Source organism: Danio rerio, chromosome 4 (genome assembly GCF_052040795.2).
Source record: "Danio rerio strain M-AB ecotype USA chromosome 4, GRCz13ab, whole genome shotgun sequence".
Lineage (NCBI taxonomy): Eukaryota > Metazoa > Chordata > Actinopteri > Cypriniformes > Danionidae > Danio > Danio rerio.
Window position 1 is genome coordinate 52119639 of NC_141024.2, and position 23649 is coordinate 52143287.

Here is a 23649-nt window from a genome sequence, read left to right on the forward strand (position 1 = left end):
GTCAAAGGGGCTCTTAACTAGCCGCTCATTCTGTCTTTATATTCTGCTCTGTGTTTGTCATAAAGTCAGCTCAATGCAGGTTTTGTATCAAAATCTGACTCTGATGGCAACTCTGCCTCTACAGTTGAGTAAAACTCTCAGCGGTTTATCATAAACTTTTCATCGATCATTTTCCCGTGATTGGTTATCGGTATCGGCCAAAAAATCTATATCGGTGCATCACTACTCCAGACACATGGACATTTTCAGAACAAGAATATTTATTTCATTTAAAATATACTATTTATTTATTTATTTAATCTACATTAAACTAAACTAAAGCTGTATTTCCCCATTCATATGACTGTAATGAATTATTGAACAGATTATTAATAACTAATCAGAGAGCATTTTACTGAGCTCAGTGTAAAGTTTAGTGTTTAGGCCTACAGTAAATGTAATATTAGAGGCATGTCTGCGGCGAGACGGCAATACTGTGTCTAAAATTACACTATTTCTCTGATCAGAAAACAAACACAATTATCCAAGAGCAACACTGTGTTAGATTTGAGCAAATACACATCAACAAATGTCCTATTTTCAGCTGGAGGAGCACAGGGATTTGAGTTATTTTCCAGGATAAACTGTAAAGCAAATGAAGTAGATTATTAAATAAGTACAAATGTTGTTTGTGTGAGTAAAAAGTCAAGAAAAGTTTGTTAAATACGTTTAGAAATGCTGAAATAAATGAGCAAATAAGGAAACGGAACACTGCCGCCGCGTCCCCATGCAGTAATATGGTGTATTAGCGATCTTACAGGGGGACGATATGGCCAGCTAAAGATTTTCTGTTAAAGCAGGGCAGTGATTCACTAAACTGATCTGAGTCTTCAGTGCAGACTGATGTGCGTCTTCTGTGATCAATCAATGAATACTCACAGAGCTCTTCTGCAGTTTCTCACAGCTGCTGTCAGTCTCCATCTTCCCTCATCTGATGTGTTGAATTTATTAAAGTCTAACTCATCCAGCGGCTCCTCTGACATCTCAATCATGTAGGAGATTGTTGAGCAGTGAGCAGGAGAGAGTTCCTCCTCTGAGTGTTTGTCTGATTTCACAAACTCCTGAATCTCTCTGGCCAGAGTCTGATCTTTCACCTCCAGCAGACAGAGGAACAGATTGATGGATCTTTCAGCTGAGAGACGGTTATCTCTCTTGATCATGTCTTTGATGTACTGTGTGATTTCTCTGATGTTCTCTGAGCTCTTCTCTGTGTGTGTCAGCAGATCATGGAAGAGTCTCTGATTGGACTCCAGTGAGACGCCCAGCAGGAACCGCAGGAACAGATCCAGATGACCATTACTACTCCAGACAGCTTTAACTACTGCTGAACTGAGCAGATCATACAGAGACTTCTCATAGCTGGACTGTAGATATTGATTATATGAATATTCACTGTCAATAATCAACCTCAGTGGTTCTGTATTCTTTGTTAAATGACAGTGTAACATAAAGAAAGCAGCCAGAAACTCCTGAAAGCTGAGATGGATGAAGCTGTAGACTTTCCTCTGATGAATCACAGATTCCTCCTTGAAGATCTCAGTGCAGATCCCAGAATACACCGAGGCATCAGTGACGTCTACGCCGCTCTCAATCAGGTCCTCCTCATAAAACATCACATTGCCCTTCATCAGCTGTCTGAAAGCCACATCAGCAAGTTTGAGGATCACTCCTCTGTTGGACTGCAGGAGTTTCTCTGAATTCCTCTCTTCATACTTCTGCTTCCTCATGTTGATCTGAATCAGCAGGAAGTGGATGTACATCTCAGTCAGAGTTTGAGGGATTTCTGCCCTCACGTCTTCTTCCAGGAGCTTCTGAAGCACAGTGGAGGAGATCCAGCAGAAGATGGGTATGTGGCACATGATCTGGAGGCTTCTTGCTCTTCTGATGTGGGAGATGATTCTGCTGGCTTGATGCTCGTCGCTGATTCTCTTCCTGAAATATTCCTCCTTCTGAGGGTCAGTGAATCCCTGAATCTCTGTCAGACGCTTGATGTATCTGGAGGGGATCTGATGGGCTGCTGCTGGTCTGGAGGTGATCCAGATGAGAGCAGAGGGAAGCAGATCTCCTTTCAGGAGGCTCCACATCAACACAGCCACTGATGAAGATTCAGTCACAGCACAAACTTTCTCCTCATCTGAAAAGTTGAGTGTGATTCTGCTTTCATCCAGACCATCAAAGATGAACACAACTCTACACTGCTCATAAATCTTGGGCTCCAGATCTTCAAGTTCAGGATGAAAGTCCAGCAGAAGTCTGTGAAGACTGTACTGATGATCTCTGATCAAGTTCAGCTCTCGAAATGGAAGCACAAACATGAAATCTACATCCTGATGGTCTTTTCCCTCGGCCCAGTCCAGAATGAACTTCTGCACAGAGACGGTTTTCCCGATTCCAGCGATGCCTTTAGTGAGAACAGTCTTGATCTGGGCTTTCTCCTTCTTGATCTTCTCCTCATGTCCTGCTCCAGCTGAGGCTTTAAAGATGTCGTTGCAGTAGACTGGAGTGTGTTGTGAGGGTTTTGTTCTGGCTCTTTTCTCCATCTGTAAAACCTCATGTTCTTCATTCACTCCTTCACTCTCTCCTTCTATGATGTAGAGCTGTGTGTAGATCTTGTTCAGGAGGGTTTGAGTCTCTCCATTGTTGATTCCCTCAAATAATCTCTCATACTTGTTCTTCATGCTGGTTTTGTGCAGCGCTTTGACTCTCTGAAGTTCATCATGTTCTAGTTGGAGTGAATCCTGCTGCAGGTCTCCAGTCTGATCATCTCCATTCACACTGCAGGAACAACAACAACACAAATAGTCTATGAGTCTTTAATATTTAAAGTTCAAATCATGACCGTTTTCAGTCAACACATTTATCAACATATAAAGATCATCTGTTTGATGGGACTGTCTGCATATGAATGTTTCATAAATCACACATTGTAAGGCTTGAAGCTTACGCTGCTATTCTGAACCAATAGTCGGAAACAGAAAGCAGTTGAAGGATAGCGTGTTTAAATCCATTATTTATCTGACTCCATTGTAATTAATCTGACTCCATTAAAGTTGTTATCATCATTGATAAAGAGAAAGAATCTCTACGTTTTAAAGCAGGCAAAGTTGTTTATTAAGTTACATGTTTAAATATACAGACAGTAGAATGAAACAAACTAGCATATTGTAAAAAGAAATTAGCTGTAACATATGCACTGCTGAGCAACAAAGACAATGAAACTGCCTTTGTTAGCATATGAGGCTACGCACCAGTGTGCGGGAGATGCAGAGTAAAAGCCATTCTCCCCGATCAACAGTTACCTTTCCCTATTATACCCTGAGCAAAGCATTGTCAAACATGAGTGAAAACCAACCCCCAAAACCAGCTGAACATGAGAACAAAGTTGAAGAGATGAAGTGGGGGAGAAGTACATTAACATACTCTCCTCAGGCCATGACCCAACATTAGTAAATATATTGTAGATTGAAACACAATTAATCGATGTCTCTGTTGATTTCATCACTACAACACTGAAGTCATAAACTGTCAAATGACACCAAACATGACAAAGTTATCTGAAAGAAGAACACAAGCAGATGAATTGTGTTATGGTGAAGAGCACATGGTTACTGTAAGCAAATGGCAGAGATGTGTATCGGAGCTGTGAGGAACTCTGCCTCACCAGGAGGACCCATCCCATGCTTGTGTAACCGGTTTTATTTTTGTAAATGTTATAGTGACACACGGAGGGTAGGATACACCCACTGGCGTTGGCACGTACTCTTTACTGCGTACACCTGGGCAGCTCATTAGTGGGAGTGCGTTGATAGTCAGCCCTTTAAAAAGGCGTCTGAGTAACTCATATGACATCCCGAGTGAAGGTGAAGCCTCTGTGGTCTGAGAGCGTTTCCTTTTGTCCCTGGTTGGCCTTCTGTTGGTGAGCTGTTTGTTTTTTTTTTGTAGCTCTTAGCTAGTTTTAAGTGATCATCTTAACAACAACTGCTTTGATTATTAGAAAGGTGTATGCGTGTGCGCACAAAGTGACAGGTGCCGTTCGCAAAGTGTGCTCTAGCCTGGGTGAGTTGGTGATTTTTAGGGTTTCTCGTTAGTTTTCAATAATAATCTAAAGGATGTTTTTATTATTAGGAAAGTGTGTTTGTGAAGAGGTGAGCGCCGTTCGCAAAATCTGTTCTAGCCTATGAAACTCATCTAAGAAGTTTGTTTGGATTTCAAAGAAGGGTTCGTTCACTTTTTAAAAATCCTTTATCTTTCTCTTAAATTTGTATTTTTAGGAGGTGCGGCTTGAAGGTGCTAGCTGTTGTTTCATCGCATTTATTCGCGGCTGTTTTTTTCTAAAACTGGTCTTATCTGCTGCGACTGCTCTTCGCGGACATTCCCTTTTTAATTACTATGGCGAACATTTTATGTACTGTATCTTGCTCTTAATCTACTATCCATGTTCAACGTGATCCTATATGATTCATTGTGAATTCTATGCCCTGTGATTTTTGTGCAGTTTGTTTCCTGTGAGTATTTTTGGCTGTGTATATCCACAGGTGGGCGGAGGAGCTGTAATATTGATGCTGAATTGAAGGGGGGGTTTGTTGAATTGTATGGGTGTAATTTGTCACTTGCTTTAATATTTTGTATACACTGATTTGCTGTGTTTACTGAGTGTCCCCGTCAGTTAGTGTCATTTATTGCGGTCCATTTGCACCGAAGCTGTTTAATGGGTAACTGTGAGAGCATTTTAAAATTGTTTTAAGGTTGTGTATGCCATAGTGAATTTAATAAATTTTTGTATTACGTTTGTAAGTCACGTCTCTGTCTTTAATCAAAAACGAACCAGCAGGGTCCTTCATATTGTTGTAACTTTTGTGTTAATCAAACAAGTGTTTTTTTAGATGGATGTTCCTGGGTAGTAACCTAGCTCGTCCTGATTTTGCCAAGTGCTAGTTGTCCTGAGACCAACATAATTTATGATGACCCAGGGACATCATTTCTATCAGCCAATCAAACGTTATTACGTCATCATTATGAGCCTCCTGCAGAGTCCGCCAAAAACGCAAATTCAAAAAAGAAAAAACACACACACACACACACACCCACGCACAGGCAACTGCCATTTTCACCAGTGAAGAGGACAGGTGAAGAGGACAAGTGAAGAGGTGAGATCACCGGTTTTCTTCTATAAGTTTACAGAAGCATTAATGATTGTAAAATTCATATGTGTTTATGGATTTGTCCTTTTTTTCCAGCGAAGTAAACGAGCAACGTTTAACTTTTGTTTGCATTAAGTTAGCCTAATTAGCCGTCCCTACCTAACGTTAGATTAGCGTGCTGCTCTTCCGCTACTGTGATTTACTTTCTGGTATTAATTAAAACAAGCTAACAATATTGTTTTGAATATTTAAATCTAGCAAACGTTATTAAACGCCACTAAACTTACCCTCTTGCTAATTTAGCGACCTTTTATTCTAATAATTCGGTTTTTAGCATGTATTATGTCAATTTCATTTAAAGACACACCAACACAGCACTAAAGTTAGTTTAAACACAAGACAGTAGGCTATTTGAGGCGTTAACTACTGTGAATCACTGCAAAAATTCAACTAACGTTAGTGATTTAATTTAATACTTTTTTCTGTTAAATATGTTAACCTCAGGTCATCATCACTGATTTATTAATATTATTAATATGTTAATCTCAGGTCATCATCACTGATTTATTAATATTATTAATAAGTTAATCTCAGGTCATCATCACTGATTTATTAATATTATTAATGCGTTGCAGGTCATCATCACTGATTGAATAATTAATATTAATATTTTAACCTCAGGTCATCATCACTGATTTATTAATATTATTAATATGTTAACCACAGGTCATCATCACTGATTTATTAATATTATTAATACGTTGCAAGTCATCATCACTGATTTATTTATATTATTAATATGTTAATCTCAGGTCATCATCACTGATTTATTAATATTATTAATACGTTGCAGGTCATCATCACTGATTTATTAATATTATTAATAGGTTAATCTCAGGTCATCATCACTGATTTATTAATATTATTAATACGTTGCAGGTCATCATCACTGATTGAATAATTAATATTAATATTTTAACCTCAGGTCATCATCACTGATTTATTTATATTATTAATATGTTAATCTCAGGTCATCATCACTGATTTATTTATATTATTAATATGTTAACTTCAGGTCATCATCACTGATTTATTATTATTATTAGTAATTTGTTAACCCCAGGTTATCATCGCTGATTTATTAATATCATTAATACAATAACCCCAGGTCATCATCACTGATTTATTAATATCATTAATATGTTAACCTCAGGTCATAATCACTGATTTATTAATTTTAATAATACGTTAACCTCAGGTCATCATTGATTTATTAATAATATTAATATGTTAACCTCAGGTCATCATTGATTTATTAATATTATTAAAACTTTAACCTCAGGTCATAATCACTGATTTATTAATAGTATTAATACGTTAATCACAGGTCACAATCACTGATTTATTAATATTATTGATACTTTAACCTCATGTCATCATCACTGATTTATTAATATTATTAATATGTTAACCTGTGGTTATCATCGCTGATTTATTAATATTATTAATACGTTAACCTCAGGTCATCATTGATTTATTAATATTATTAATATGTTAATCACAGGTCATCATCACTGATTTATGTATATTATAAATATGTTGACCTCAGGTCATCACTGAATTATTAATATTATTAATATGTTAATCTCAGGTCATCATCACGGATTCATTAATATTATTTGTATGTTAACCTCAGGTCATCATCACTGATTTATTAATATTAATAATACGTTAACCAGAGGTCTTAATCACTGATTATTTTATATTATTAATACGTTAACCTCAGGTCGGCAATTTATTAATATTATTAATATGTTAACCTTAGGTCATCATCACTGATTTAGTAATATTATTAATACATTAACCTCAGGTCATCATCACTGACTGATTAATTAATATTATTATGTTAACCTCAGGTCATCATTGATTTATTAATATTATTAATATGTTAACCTCAGGTCATCATCATTGATTTATTTATATTCTTAATACGTTAACCTCAGGTCATCATCATTGACTGATTAATTAATATTATTATCTTAACCTCAGGTCAACATTGATTTATTAATATTATTAATATGTTAACCTCAGGTCGTCATCACTGATTTATTAATATTATTAATACATTAACCTCAGGTCATCACTGACTGATTAATTAATATTAATATGTTAACCTCAGGTCATCATTGATTTATAAATATTATTAATATGTTAACCTCAGGTCATCATTGATTTATTAATATGTTAACCTCAAGTCATCATAGCTGATTTATTAATATTATTAACACTTTAACCTCAGGTCATAATCACTGATTTATTAATATTATTAATACGTTAATCACAGGTCACAATCACTGATTTATTAATATTATTGATACTTTAACCTCATGTCATCATCACTGATTTATTAATATTATTAATACGTTAACCTCAGGTCATCATTGATTTATTAATATTATTAATATGTTAACCTCGGGTCGTCGATTTATTCATATTATTTCTATGTTAACCACAGGTCATCATCACTGATTTATTTATGTTATTAATATGTTGACCTCAGGTCATCACTGATTTATTAATATTATTAACATGTTAACCTCATGTCATCACTGATTTATTAATATAATTAACATGTGAACCTCATGGCCTTAACTGATTTATAAATATTATTAATATGTTAACCTCAGGTCATCATCATGGATTAATTAATATTATTAATGTGTTAACCTCAGGTCATCATCACTGATTTATTATTTATAAATTGTTAACCTCAGGTCATCATCACGGATTTATTAATATTATTAATATGTTAACCTCAGGTCATCATCACTGATTTATTAATATTAATAATACGTTAAACACAGGTCTTAATCACTGATTTATTTATAATATTAATACGTTAACCTCAGGTCGTCAATTTATTAATATTATTAATATGTTAATCTCAGGTCATCATCACTGACTGATTAATTAATATTAATATGTTAACCTCAGGTCATCATTGATTTATTAATATTCTTAATATATTAACCTCAGGTCATTATCACTGATTTATTAATATTATTAATATGTTAACCACAGGTCATCAGCACTGATTTATTTATATTATTAATATGTTGACCTCAGGTCATCACTGATTTATTAATATAATTACATGTTAACCTCAGGTCATCACTGATTTATTAATATTATTAATATGTTAACCTCAGGTCATCATCACTGATTTATTAATATACAGGTCATCATCACTGATTTATTAATAATGCGTTAACCTCAGGTCATCATCACTGATTTATTAATATTAATAATATGCTAACCTCAGGTCATCATCACTGATTTATTAATAATACGTTAACCTCAGGTCATCATTGTTAATATTGTGGATTTTTACTTCATATTAGCAAATTCGGGTCAGAATTGGTATTTGCTAGATGTTGATTTCATGCATAAATTGTTTTTTTCTAGATAAGGTAAATAAAAGTAAACAACAAAATGCATTCTTTGGAGAGCAAACATTTGTAATATTTTGTATTTGTTTTATCTATCTTAAAGTTTAAAGTATTTATTTTTTAGGTGTTTTATGGTTGATAAAGACCAGGCTGAAATCAATGCCATCCGTAAGGTGTTCAACGAGTCAGACATTCTCCTTTGTTGGTACCATGTAACGCAAGTAAGTACTAAGTTAAGATACTGCTTTTGTTTGTCCTCATTTTATAGATTCATATTCTATTTTTATCAACTGTCATATTAATATATTTTTTTATGTAAATCTCTAACAGTATTACCATTCACATTTTTTCATCTTCAGTTGCTAATGAATCAGTGGATTGAGCTTAAGCTTATTTCACATTGCAACATGTCACACAACATACTGTAATATTACTTGACATTATCTGGGTATTATTGTGCGTTTATGTCAGTCATCGATGCACTTAAGCAAAGAAAAAAAAGTAGCAATAAGCAATAACATAAATTGTTTTTACTTTGATTTGAGTACCCCTTAACTTGAAGCTTATGCTTGATCCTAATTTCGAATGTGTCATGGAAGTTCTGACCATATTAAATATGTTGTGTTACGTTTTTCCACCATTTATTACACACAGGCAGTAACTCGTTGGCTGTCAATATCTGAATCTGGTGTGAGTGGACCTGAAAAGGCAGATGCAAGAGCGCACATCATACAGTTTATGTCAGAGATGAAATGCTGTTCAAAGGTGTGTTGCTATTTGTTTTATAGTGCTTTCACACCTACACTTTTGTTTCAGAACCTGTCTCGTTTGGCCAGTTCGCGCGGTTCGTTTGGCATATGTGAACAAGGCAATTGCGCTCTATTCCACGCCAAAGCAATCGCTCCGAGACCGCCTGAGTGAGGTAGTCTCGGCTCGATTGAAACGAACCCTGGAGCGGTTCGATTGCAGTGTGAAAGTGAACCGCTCCAAGAGCAAAGAGCAACAATGTAACATTTGTAATGTCTTTTTCGGAACAACTGAATCGATTCACAGATGTGAAAGCACCCTTATAGTACAATTGTATGTTCTAATGTGTCATTCTACTTTGGTAACAAGCTTGTAACATGCATTTTTAATATGTGAAAAAATAATGTTAATGACAGCTAATATAAAATGGTAACCCACATACAGTATGAAGAGTTCGGATGCAAAAGTCTCTAAGTCAGGTCTCAAACTGCTGACCCTCAAACCATTTGCGGCCCTGCCTCCTCCTCCATCCGGCCCACAACTGACATCAAAAATATAATGATATTTGGCCCATCAAAACATATATTTTTGAATCGCTATCATTGTTGTGCTATCACATACTTCTGGTTTTGACTCCCCACCTACTGGACATTTAAAGTTACATTTTAGGTGACAGGGTTACTTTCGATTTCTCTCAGTGTGCGGTCAAGAGTAACACATGCAGATTATTTCCGGGGCTGATTTAAACATTGAAAATCATGTACGTAAGCGCTCTATTTTTGTAAATATTCAAGGGTCATTTGATTATACTCAGTTTTATACCCCCTGTACTTTGTTGTACAAACACCTTTTTATGGCTTACACATGTTTGTGTAAATATGATAGTCTTGCTAATATTCGATTCAAATGGTCTTATGAATAGATTTTCCTCGTATACATATTAAGATTTGGATAAATGTGTATTAGTAAAATTTTACTGTTGGCTGTATTAAACATGTTAAAGTAAATATGAATATGTACATCCTTATCCCCTCTTTATTTTTACCAAAAAGAATGATATTGAGAAGAACGATTGCCAGCAACGTCAATAAAGTAACCCAAACTACATTCTACTGTCGTACGCTGAAAATTTGCATATTTTCCAGCCTTTATTGTTTATGCTGTTATTTAACTTTAAAGGCAATGAAAAAAACACACCTTACCACAAAAGTTCAATTACAGAACCTACACACAGGAGCTGTAGAAAAAAAAATTTTAATTTTAAGAGAAATTTTAAGATAACACTTGCATCTGGCCTCTTCTCACTCACACACAATTACTCTCCTTCAAAAATGAATTTATGCTGCTTATCAACTGTGTTCAGATATAAACTAGGCTAGGTGTGCAGAGTTTCATAGATTAACTTTACATATTTTACACACATTTGTAAGCATTCCATTTGTATTAACAATCTTAATTAATAATTGATACCTTTTTAGGTCAGTTTAAAGTACATTTCACAGCATGAGCTAAATGTTTTTGTTTTAAATAAAGATATATTTTAATTCTGTTCTGAATAACATTTCAGATCATAGATCTTACTTAGTCCAAAAGGAATTGATTAAATTTATAATAATTTGATTAAATGGGAAACTATGATGCCTTTTTATAATTTATGATAACTTTGCAACTTTTCTTTTTTGTTATAAACATGGATTGTTTGGTGGGTCTGTTTTAGTTACTGCAAATAGTATTATGTTATGTTGGTTTATCCAGTCATAGACCTACAGTGATTTAGACAGTATAAGAACAATAAAGATTCTCAGTAGATTTACCGCACACACTGGGGTATATATCTGTGTGAAGGATTATTTAATGACCTAAAAATCTACAGCAGTTCTTATGCTAACAACATGAAACATGATTTTCCTTGTCAATTTTTACAGGCACAAGAATTTAAGGAAAAGGCTGAGATGTTTCACTGCCAGTTTAGGAACTTCAAATATGTCTGCAAGTACTTTAGGAACAACTTGGAGACAATTGGTCATCTGTGGTCTAACTTTGGAAGATGCTATAAAAAGAGACTCTGACACAAACAGGGAGACTGGTCTGAAATACTTGATACCCCCATGAAAAACGGAAGTGTTGGCAGGTGTGCTTACCAGTTTAATATTTGATCTGCTATAGTTAGAAATCAGACTGTTATATCTTTTAAGCGTAACGCCTGTTTCACACCGCAAGCGTCAGCGGTGCATGTTTTTTTTTGGCGTCCATGTTAACAGATTAGAGCTTTCATACCGTACGCAGCAGCGCGTCAGAGCGAGGTGTGAGCGTCGCTGAAGCAGCAGTGCAGCGATAGTTTCGGCGCTGGGTCTATTTTTGACGCGCTGCTCACGCTCAATTAAAGTGACAGTGCATTGATAATAGGGTTATAACAATATACCGGTATGACGGTTTACCACGATTTGAACGTGCACGATTATCATACCATGAACAATTGCATATCAACGGTTTTAACCCTTAAAGACCGAGACAGCCGCCCGCGGCTAAAAATAAGTATTGCTCTTAAATGTTTAATAACTTTTGATCCGCTGATCCGATTCATACAATTCAAAGATTGGCATAAAGAAGAGAATCTCAGCTTTCCAGCGCTGTATCACATAACATTCGCGGACTTTCAGAGGCTCCGGAATCAGTGCGGTTACGTCATCAAAATTTGACAACGCTGATTTGACAAAGAAACGCTGGTCACTGTGTCTCCTTACAAATCAGACATGATACATTGATGCATTGTCCCTCCTCCATGCCCAGATTGGTTCAAACTCGCTATATCACAACCAATAAGCATAGGTTTCACTTTTGTTTGTGGACCAAGCTTTTTGAACAACACGGAATGAGAGATAGGCATACATTTCTGCGCGGCTAAATAAAACGCAAAAAAAAAAAGTTTTGCATGAAATAATTCTCATACTAAGTACTTTTGCATGCACAGCAGCACAGAAACATGACAAAACAGTGACACAGCAAAGACGAACTGCTGCTCTTGCTGTTTTCAAAAGACGCAAATGAAGATGCAGCTGTTTGTCTGCATTCCAAATCCATATCCACAGACAACCATATCCATGCTGGCACATAAAACCTAAGGATGTTCCATATTGAATCTAGTTTCGTTATCTAACTATTTATAGTATAGTAAATATTTATATCTATTTTTTACTGAGGATTTGCACCATGTTTATTTGGACTTTATTTGGACTTTGACACATTATTTATTTTCTTAGTTTTATTTGTTCATTGTAAGTGGTGTTGTTTATAGTAACTAAAAATATATTATTTTGAAAGTCAAATTTGCTTCACTGTTCTATTATTTTGTAACATTTGTAACATACCGTATACCGCGAAACCGTCAAACCGTGGTATTGTTTTAGACGATTATCATACCGTGAAAAATTCATACCGTTACAACCCTAATTGATAATGACCTAAATACATTGAATGACAGTAAAAAGTAACAATTTTACTCAATAAATGCGTCAATAATATCAACCGATTTATATATAGTCAATCAAATGAACTTAAACCATTAAAAACTGCAACAAACCTTTATTTCGGCCCGAACTACAAAACCAATAGTTAAACAATTTTAGTATCAGTTTTCTTGGCGAGGGTAAGTGATTTACGGGAATTGTAGTCCATAGCAAAGTGTATTGTGGGTAGTGTAGTTCGACATGCATGCTGGATGATGTGAACTCACTGTGTGCTGTGCTGCTCAAGCAGAGGAAGAAAGCTTTATTCGGCTTTGCTTTATGTTCGCTTAAGTTATTTCACCTGGGAGCTGTTTGCACTGTGAACCTGACAACACAACAAATAAGTAAAAGAAGGGCATGCATTGATCACTTTTATCCATCTCATCCTTTGCACGAGCATGAATTAACGTGCTGTTACTCTGCAGCTGGACACATACTGAAGTGGATCATGTAAAAATATAATTATAACTATACTGTATAGATATTATAACTATAGGCTTACAACATCCTGTCAATCAAAAACCAAATGACATGATATCACTGGCGATTGTCTTCAGACGTACTCCTCATAGAGTTTGAGAAGCATACAGTACTGTTTGATCTATAAAATTTGTAAAAAAGATTTGCAGGTTAAAGAAACAGCATAGGAGGAGGTTGCCGTTGGTCTTGTTGCAGATAAAAAGTTTGAAACGTTTATTTGTATATAGAGAGACATGGGTATCTAGATTGAATAGACAGCGATAGGTTGATCTCTGCAGCAGCTGCCGAAGAGCTGCGCGCTGCAGACGCAGCTGGTGTAAAAGGCAAACACCTGCGTGCTGCTACTGCTCGACATACGCGCTGCTCACGCACTGCTTTCGCTTGCAGTGTGAAACAGCCGTAAGGACTTATTATGCGGTTCTGTTGCCATCTTGTGGATAGAAAACGTCAACTGTCGCCGACGAGCTGTCTCTCAGAAATTGTAAATATTTTAAAATAAGCACTATTCTTGCAAATAAACTGCATAGTTGCAATCAAAACAACTACATTCTCGACTAAAAAAAGCCTAAAAAGTATATTTTATTGTGTCACAGCAATAATATTTGTCAAACTGTAGTGTCTGCTGTATGTGGGCGGAGTTATACACAAAGGGTAAAAAGGTAGTACGGATGCTTATATTACTTAAATATATCACGGCTATCAGTCAATTTCAAAATCCAGACAGAACTGTTGTGTGTGTATGTATTTATGTATGTTTATATATATATATTTATATTTACTATTTAAAATAGTAAATATATTAAATATTTTATTTATAAATATTTATTTATAATAAATATTTAATAAATATATAAATATAAATAAATATTTACTATTTTCCCAAGTGTATATAACCACTACTGTAAGAAAATGTCAGAATCTGGTACATTCTTTCTGCATTATCTTTGCTTGAACTGACCCAATCTAATCCTGTTTATATGAATTGAACCTGCTCCCGACCAGGTTTGAGCTACCAGAACTGTTGCTATGACAGCGACTCTCGGATCAGTTTTGAAGAACGAAATGATCCTGGATCGTGTCAAATCGTCATTATCCAAATCCAGCTAACTGAGTAATCCATGTACGAAGAACTGACCCCATATACGAAGAACTAAGAAGAAAACGCAAAGAAAACAAGTTTTTTTTTATTTTATTTTGTACAGTATATCTGATATCAGTTTAGAACATAACATTTACAATAGAACAACTGTCTAAAATGAAATAAAATTCTAATTGTAAAAACGTAATCTGAGTTTTGTTTTTGTTTACCACCTTAGTTGTGTACTAAGCTTATTTCAGGCAGTCCTCTAGAAAGGAAAAGAAAACATCAACTGCGAGAGGTCCCAAGAAATGAGTTGCCAAATCAAAGCATGATTCAGGGCCCAGGTTTTGCACATTTATCTTGTTCAATGCTCCTCCTGAAAAAAACAAAACAAAACAATAATATTACTTGCAATCACGAGTTGCCTGTTATACAAAATTACAAAAGATGCTAGATTTTGATTTTCTAGTTGATAAATTGACTTCTTGATAAAGGGACTAGACAACAGGCTGAAAGGTTTGTACTATGTTAATATTACAATAAAACACATCACGTTTAATAAAACACTATAACATCTCCAAAAACTGCTACTTTTTCATGCCAAAAGAGAGTTTGTGCTGCTGGGCATAGTAAATCTGAAATGGTTTTACACAAAACTAAAATCTAGAAGCTCAATCCTTAAAATGTGTATAAAATTATAGCTTTAAAACGACTTAAAGAGTTCATTAGGTTTTAAAGAGTTAAGGAAGTCTGAACAAAATATTTATTGCTTGTTTTTATGTAAAAAAAATAATTATATATATATATATATATATATATATATATATATATATATATATATATATATATATATATATATATATATCATCAGTGATGATATTAATAAATCCGAGATGATGACCTGAGGTTAACATTCTAATAATATTATAAATCAGTGATGATGACCTGAGGTTAACATATTATTATTAATAAATCAGTGATGAGGACCTGAGGTTAACATATTAATAATATTATTAAATCGACGAGCTGAGGTTAACATATTAATATTAATACATCAGTGATGATGAACTGAGGTTAACATATTATTATTAATAAATCAGTGATGATAACCTGAGGTTAACATATTAATAAATCAGTGATGATGACCTGATGTTAAGATATTAATATTAATAAATCAGTGATGACCTGAGGTTAACATATTAATAAATCTGTGATGACCTGAGGTTAACATAATAATATTAATACATCAGTGATGAAAAACTTGAGGTTAACATATTATTATTAATAAATCAGTGATGATGACCCGAGGTTAAGATATTAATAATATTAATAAATCAGTCATGATGACCTGAGACCTGAGGTTAACATATTAATAATATTAATAAATCAGTGAGGATGACCTGAGGTTAACATATTAATAATATTAATAAATCGATGACCTGAGGTTAACATCTTAATATTAATACATTAGTGATGATAAACTAAGGTCAACATATTATTATTAATAAATCAGTGATGATAACCTGACTTAACATATTAATAAATCAGTGATGATGACCTGAGGTTAAGATATTATTAATATTAATAAATTAGTGATGATTACCTGAGGTTAAGATATTAATAATATTAATAAATCAGTGATGATGACCTGAGGTTACCATGTTAATAATATTAATAAATCAGTGCTAATGACCTGAGGTTAACATATTAATATTAAAAAATCAGTGATGATGACCTGAGGTTAACATATTAAATATATTAATAAATTAGTGATGATGACCTGAGGTTAACATATTATTAATAAATTAGTGATGATGACCTGTGGTTAACATGTTAACATTAATAAATCAGCGATGATAACCTGAGGTTAAAGTATTAATGATAATAATAAATCAGCTATGATGACCTGAGGTTAACATATTAATAATATTAATAAATCAATGATGACCTGAGGTTACCGTATTAATAATATCAATAAATCAGTGATGATGACCTGAGGTCAATATTTTATTATTATTAATAAATCAGTGATGATAACCTGAGGTAAACATATTAATAAATCAGTGATGATGACCTGATGTTAAGATATTAATATTAATAAATCAGTGATGATGACCTGAGGTTAAGATATTAACAATATTAATAAATCAGCGATGATGGCCTGAGGTTAACAAATTAATAATATTAATAAATCAGTGATGATGACCTGAGGTTAACATATTAATAAATCAGTGATGATGACGTATTAATAATATTAATAAATCAGTGATGATGACCTGAGGTTAACATATTATTAATACATCAGTGATGATGACCTGAGGTTAACATATTAATAATATTAATAAATCAGTGATTATGACCTGAGGTTAACATATTAATAATATTAATTGATCAGTGATGATGACCTGAGGTTAAAATATTAATAATATTAATAAATCAGTGATGATGACCTGAGGTTAACATATTTATAATTTTAATAAATCAGTCATGATGACCTGAGGTTAACATATTAATAATATTAATAAATCAGGGATGATGACCCAAGGTTAACATATTAATAATATTAATAAATCAGTCATGATGACCTGAGGTTAACATATTAATAATATTAATAAATCGATGACCTGAGGTTAACGTATTAATAATATTAATAAATTAGTGATGATGACCTGAGGTTAACATAATATTATTATTATTATTAATAAATCAGTGATGATGACCTGAGGTTAACATATTAAATATATTAATAAATTAGTGATGATGACCTGAGGTTAACATATTAATAATATTAATAAATCAGTGATGATGACCTGAGATTAACATGTTAATAATATTAATAAATCAGTGCTAATGACCTGAGGTTAACATATTAATATTAAAAAATCAGTGATGATGACCTGAGGTTAACATATTAAATATATTAATAAATTAGTGATGATGACCTGAGGTTAACATATTAAATATATTAATAAATTAGTGATGATGACCTTAGGTTAACATGTTAATAATATTAATAAATCAGCGATGATGACCTGAGGTTAACATATTATTAATAAATTAGTGATGATGACCTGTGGTTAACATGTTAACATTAATAAATCACCGATGATAACCTGAGGTTAAAGTATTAATGATAATAATAAATCAGCTATGATGAACTGAGGTTAACATATTAATAATATTAATAAATCAATGATGACCTGAGGTTACCGTATTAATAATATTAATAAATCAGTGATGATGACCTGAGGTTAGTATTTTATTATTATTAATAAATCAGTGATGATGACCTGATGTTAAGATATTAATAATATTAATAAATCAGTGATGATGACCTGAGGTTAAGATATTAACAATATTAATAAATCAGCGATGATGGCCTGAGGTTAACAAATTAATAATATTAATAAATCAGTGATGATGACCTGAGGTTAACATATTAATAAATCAGTGATGATGACGTATTAATAATATTAATAAATCAGTGATGATGACCTGAGGTTAACATATTAATAATATTAATAAATCAGTGATTATGACCTGAGGTTAACATATTAATAATATTAATTGATCAGTGATGATGACCTGAGGTTAAAATATTAATAATATTAATAAATCAGTGATGATGACCTGAGGTTAACATATTAATATAATAATAATAAATCAGTGATGATGACCTGAGGTTAACATATTTAATATATTAATAAATTAGTGATGATGACCTGAGGTTAACATATTAAATATATTAATAAATTAGTGATGATGACCTGAGGTTAACATATTAAATAAATTAATAAATTAGTGATGATGACCTAAGGTTAACATATTAATAAATCAGTGATGATGACCTGAGGTTAAAATATAAATGATATTAATAAACCTGTTATGATGCCAACATATTTAACAGAATAAATTATTAAATCACTAACGTTAGTTGAATTTTTGCAGCGATTCACAGTAGTTAACGCCTCAAATAGCCTACTGTCTTGTGTTTAAACTAACTTTAGTGCTGTGTTGGTGTGTCTTTAAATGAAATTGACATAATACATGCTAAAAACCGAATTATTAGAAAAAAAAGGTTGCTAAATTAGCAAGAGGGTAAGTTTAGACGCGTTTAATAACGTTTGCTAGATTTAAATATTCAAAACAATATTGTTAGCTTGTTTTAATTAATACCAGAAAGTAAATCACAGTAGCGGAAGAGCAGCACGCTAATCTAACGTTAGGTAGGGACGGCTAATTAGGCTAACTTAATGCAAACAAAAGTTAAACGTTGCTCGTTTACTTCGCTGGAAAAAAAGGACAAATCCATAAACACATATGAATTTTACAATCATTAATGCTTCTGTAAACTTATAGAAGAAAACCGGTGATCTCACCTCTTCACTTGTCCTCTTCACCTGTCCTCTTCACTGGTGAAAATGGCAGTTGCCTGTGCGTGGGTGTGTGTGTTTTCTTTTTTGAATTTGCGTTTTTGGCGGACTCTGCAGGAGGCTCATAATGATGATGTAATAACGTTTGATTGGCTGATAGAAATGATGTCCCTGGGTCATCATAAAATATGTTGGTCTCAGGACAACTAGCACTTGGCAAAATCAGGACGAGCAGTAACCTAGGTGGCGTAGTCGGGTTTTAGTAAATTATAGCCAAGGGTTACACTTGGAATGTCGCAGTAGTCCTTCATTAGCATAGAAGGAAATATATATCATATTTTCTCAGCTTACAAACCCCTCTCAGGTTCATTGGACCTCAGAAATAATAAAAGGTCCACATGTGACCTCAAATTAAAGCTGAGTAGAGTAATCCAGTGTCTTCTTTGGCAGAGTAGTGCAGACTGATGATGATGATCATCAATGACGCTCAGAAAATATACACACAGAACACCTTTTCCTGTCAGGTGTAAGCATAGTCAGATGATCACATGGGGACACTTGTCAGGAGTTCTTGTCTGGATCCTAATGTCCATTTCACAAGATGTATGTCCGTCTCTGGCTTAGCAAGCCAAGCAATCTCTGTTATCTGTGGGATTTAGTATATCTTGTGGAGAGCATCTTCAATTCTCCAGTGTTTGTGTTCCACACTGAAGCTGCCTTTACCTTCATGCACAGAAAACGATTTGCAGAGGATAGCAAGCCATGAAAACTGAAAAAGGCATTCATTGACGATGTATAACTGGTGACAGAACAGCAAAAGAATTCATATAGCAATTAAAGCATGTAGTAGTTCAAATATTCAATATAATGGCATTTCAAATGAAAACTCAATGTCTGAAGACAAAATAAATGACACAATTGAATGTTTGCTCAGAATATAAGGGAAAGTAACAACATGATAGGGATTAAAAGAAAGCAAATAAAACTAAAATAAAAACAATTTGGTTGATTATAAAGTGTCCAAATTAAATCAGTTTATGTTAAAAAGATAAAGTATATGCTTTTGATATACTTGATTCAAGAGTAAATGAAAAAGTTGTGAAAAACAAGACAAATAAATGAGACCTTTGGAAAGATTGAAATACTGTAATATATGTTGATTCCAAACCCCTCTCTGATAGTAGGAGCACCAACAATATAAATTAATATGGTGTAAAAACAAAAAATGGAACTTAATGTTTCTGGAAAAATGTCTTTGAAAAGATCAACCATTATTGACTTCAAACCCCTCTCTGAAAGTAGGAGCATCATCTAAAAACATAAGACACCGTTAATTTTTCTGAAAATATTTGTCTTTATCAAAAGTTTGGTTGATTTCAGGACTTGCTTTTATAGTAAGAGTATAATATAATTAATGTGATCAAATTCAGAAATTTCAAAAAATTGCCTTGGTGATGACTTAACTGTAAAAATAAAAAGTGATCTAAAAAGGTTCAAATGTCTCAAGTGGAAATATCATTAAAGTCCATTCAGTTATTGAAAACAAAAATTGCTGTGAGAGCATAAAAAAAGATTCAAAAAGGTAAAAAGCAAAATGGTTTAGATGAATAAAAAATGAATGGAAATTTTCCTTATTGGAAAGCACACAGCTGATGTAGTGCTTTCCAATATGAAAATATTTTAGTTAAAAAGAAGAGTTTAATTTGACTATGTGTAGAGAGACAAATGGTGTTGTTTATGTGGTTGTATTTAACTGTGTGAATGTGTTGGTGTGACCATGCTCTGACCAAAGGTAATAAAAGTTACTATTGACAATTGTGATGCAAATTTGGTCCTGTTGTTTTAACAAGAAGCCCTTGAAATGTAAGATGGGGTTGTGATCGGGCTCAAAGATCCACACCTTGGTTTGTTATTAGAGCATGATAAAAAGGACAAGTGCATTGATACTGAATCCTGCTGGAAGGAAAGCATTTTCATGTTAATGCAATTGCGAATAACACTGTAGCCAGGTGGCAAGTTTTGTGCTCCTGTTTTATGGTTCAGCTGCAGCTATATGGAAAATAGCAGAGCGGTCCACTTATAGGAGACAATCAAATCCAACATTAACACAGTTCACTAGATATTGTTTAACAATTCTAGTAGTCTATGTATACATGTAGTAGTACAAACAACTATTGTTTGTTTATGAGGAAGGCTGCATGTTTAACACAATCACAGGTTTGAAAATGCAAAAAGGATCAGTGCAGTCAGGGTGTAATATTATTAGGTTATTTCTATTGAGCTGTTAGCCCACTAGCAAATGACGCTAATAGCTGGAGACCTTGCATAGCCATATTTGTCAACTCAGTAATAGTTTTACTTGAAGTTGAGTTTTGGCTGTTTCTAGAGTGTTGTTCTGTGTCCTTAGATTGAGACTGTCTACGTCTCAGGAAATAGGGCGGAGGTCTGCCTCTGTTCAGAGACCAACACTTCTGTTCAGTGTGGCTCATTTTTAAACAGGAACAACAGAATCGATCTTGTTTCTTGCAAGGTATTTTGCTAGATTGTCTAATAGCTTTAACATCTTCATGACACCCTGATGCTGCTAATTCACTATGCATTTGTCTGCGTGACTCGACCTTTGTTCCCCAGTTCACAATGTCTTCAAAAGTGTTTTGTGGAGGACTAGCACCAGCCATGAGCGCTTTCTGAACGTGGGGGCCTGCATGTTCAACCAGTAATCCCAAAAGAATTGCATTGTTGCGTGTAACATTGTCTATGCCAGAATATTCTTCGAAAAGTTCAAACAAATTTTCGGCATATGTCTCAAACGATTCTGTAAATCAACTTGTAAATCAACTCCCATTCAGCAGGGCTTTTACCACGCAGGTCACAAAGGCAGAGTTTTAGTCTGTTCAAGATCTCACTCTCAGGCTCCTTGGGGTGTATTGGCTGTATAATTGTGCCTTCAATTAAGACTTGTGGGGCCTTATAGATTAGAACATTTGGAATTGAGGTTAAAACAATTTGCCAAATGTCTTTTGGTTCGAGTTCAAATGCATATTTGTGCCTAACAACTCGCCTCCACCATGGTTGGAAGGGTCCTTTAATAGGGAATGGTCCAATCTCTGCTTTAAATGAGTTACATTCATGTACTGTTAAAGCACGTTGAATGTTTGTCTCTGTGCCGTTTGGGTGTTTCATAACCTTTAAAGCTGAAACAGGCACCTTTTGCAGAGATATGTCATCAGCTTCCTCTGATTCTGAAGTCATATGCTTGTTAGCTTTTGTGTTTCTGACAGGCATTAGTTTTTGCACAATCAATTTGTTTTTCAAATCTTCAATTATGTCCATGTATTTCTCACATCTTTTAGCCAAGGCTACTTGGTCTTCTAGTAGTTTGTCTAGCTGTGATTGGAGATGTTCAATTTTTTCCTGCGACTTTTGTGCTTCAGAATCTGCTGTGACCAGTTGTTCAGTTTTATCCTTTAAATTTGCAAACACCTTTTTTAGGTTATTGCGTATGCTAGAGGCATTCAGGTAATTTAAAGCCTCAATGATTTCTTTGTGTTTACATTTCTTTTGTTTGATGCCCACTGTTTTCCACCATATGGAAATGTCCTCACTAGTAGCGTCCAAATCGAGGCCTTTTCTAGTGAGTTTGTACAGTACAGGCTCAACATTTTCAGTCCATAATGTAAACAGATCATATTCGTTATAAGTATTCCACTCCATTTTGGAGGACATTTACTTGGATTTCACAGTGAGATGATTACTTGGATTATTCTGTTACTTCTAATTCCTGTTTCATACAATTCATGCAAATGGAGACTTTCCCTACCAAGCCATGAAGCAATGAAAACAGACTTACCCACTCTGTGGTTAGAAGTTCAGCTTTAATCCACTCAGAAGAGTTCTCATTCTGATGACCATCGTGTGTCCAAGAGTAAAATAATCCATTTCCAGGATAAGCAAAGTAGATGTTGATACAAAAAGTATCTTGCGATTAAAACTAACCAAAATTATATCGCGTCGGGTTCGCCAAATTGTAAGGCTTGAAGCTTACGCATATGAGGCTACGCACCAGTGTGCGGGAGATGCAGAGTAAAAGCCATTCTCCCAGATCAACACTTACCTTTCCCTATTATACCCTGAGCAAAGCATTGTCAAACATGAGTGAAAACCAACCCCCAAAACCAGCTGAACATGAGAGCAAAGTTGAAGAGATGAAGTGGGGGAGAAGTACATTAACATACTCTCCTCAGGCCATGACCCAACAATAGTAAATATATTGTAGATTGAAACACAATTAATCGATGTGTCTGTTGATTTCATCACTACAACACTGAAGTCATAAACTGTCAAATGACACCAAACATGACAAAGTTATCTGAAAGAAGAACACAAGCAGATGAATTGTGTATGGTGAAGAGCACATGGTTACTGTAAGCAAATGGCAGAGATGTGTATCGGTGCTGTGAGGAACTCTGCCTCACCAGGAGGACCCATCCCATGCTTGGAATGTCTCAGTAGTCCTTCATTAGCATAGAAGGAAATATATATCATATTTTCTCAGCTTACACACATGAACCTTGTCATAAGTAGATTTTTGTGTCCAGATCTGCACTTGTTTCAGTGTTGGATTTATAAATGTGCCCTGTTGTGTTTGCATCTCTGTCTCTCTGTTACTTGGATTATTTAGTTTTCACTCTGATCTTCACCTTGACATTTGTATTTTTCTTTATTAGATTCAGCAGATGGATATTCTGTCTCTTTATTTCAAACTCATCATTTCAAATAGGACATTTGACTACCAGAGTTTGTTCAGATGCATTATTTAAAGTTACAAACAGT

General features: G+C 34.1%; 2 protein-coding genes and 1 long non-coding RNA gene across 3 annotated transcripts in view; 1 reads left to right on the forward strand and 2 right to left on the reverse strand.

Annotated features, from left to right (window-relative positions):
• The window catches only part of LOC137490961 (protein NLRC3-like), a 372316-nt gene that overhangs the window by 339575 nt on the left and 9092 nt on the right, over nt 1-23649 (reverse strand). The window contains exon 5 of the mRNA XM_088650167.1: nt 919-2814. Within this exon, the coding sequence (XP_088506293.1) occupies nt 919-2814 (1896 nt within the window). The remainder of the gene's footprint in view (nt 1-918; nt 2815-23649) is intronic.
• On the forward strand, nt 5140-14648 carry LOC147844912 (uncharacterized). Its single transcript, XM_087249638.1, has 5 exons — nt 5140-5186; nt 8754-8850; nt 9284-9394; nt 11302-11507; nt 14365-14648. Exons 2-4 carry the CDS (start codon nt 8761-8763, stop codon nt 11443-11445), a joined length of 345 nt encoding a protein of 114 aa, XP_087105764.1. The 5' UTR covers nt 5140-5186; nt 8754-8760; the 3' UTR covers nt 11446-11507; nt 14365-14648.
• On the reverse strand, nt 12637-22916 carry LOC148682151 (uncharacterized). Its single transcript, XR_015942932.1, has 2 exons — nt 18823-22916; nt 12637-14819 (listed from the first exon to the last, which is right to left on the reverse strand). It is a non-coding gene; the product is annotated as an uncharacterized LOC148682151 (long non-coding RNA).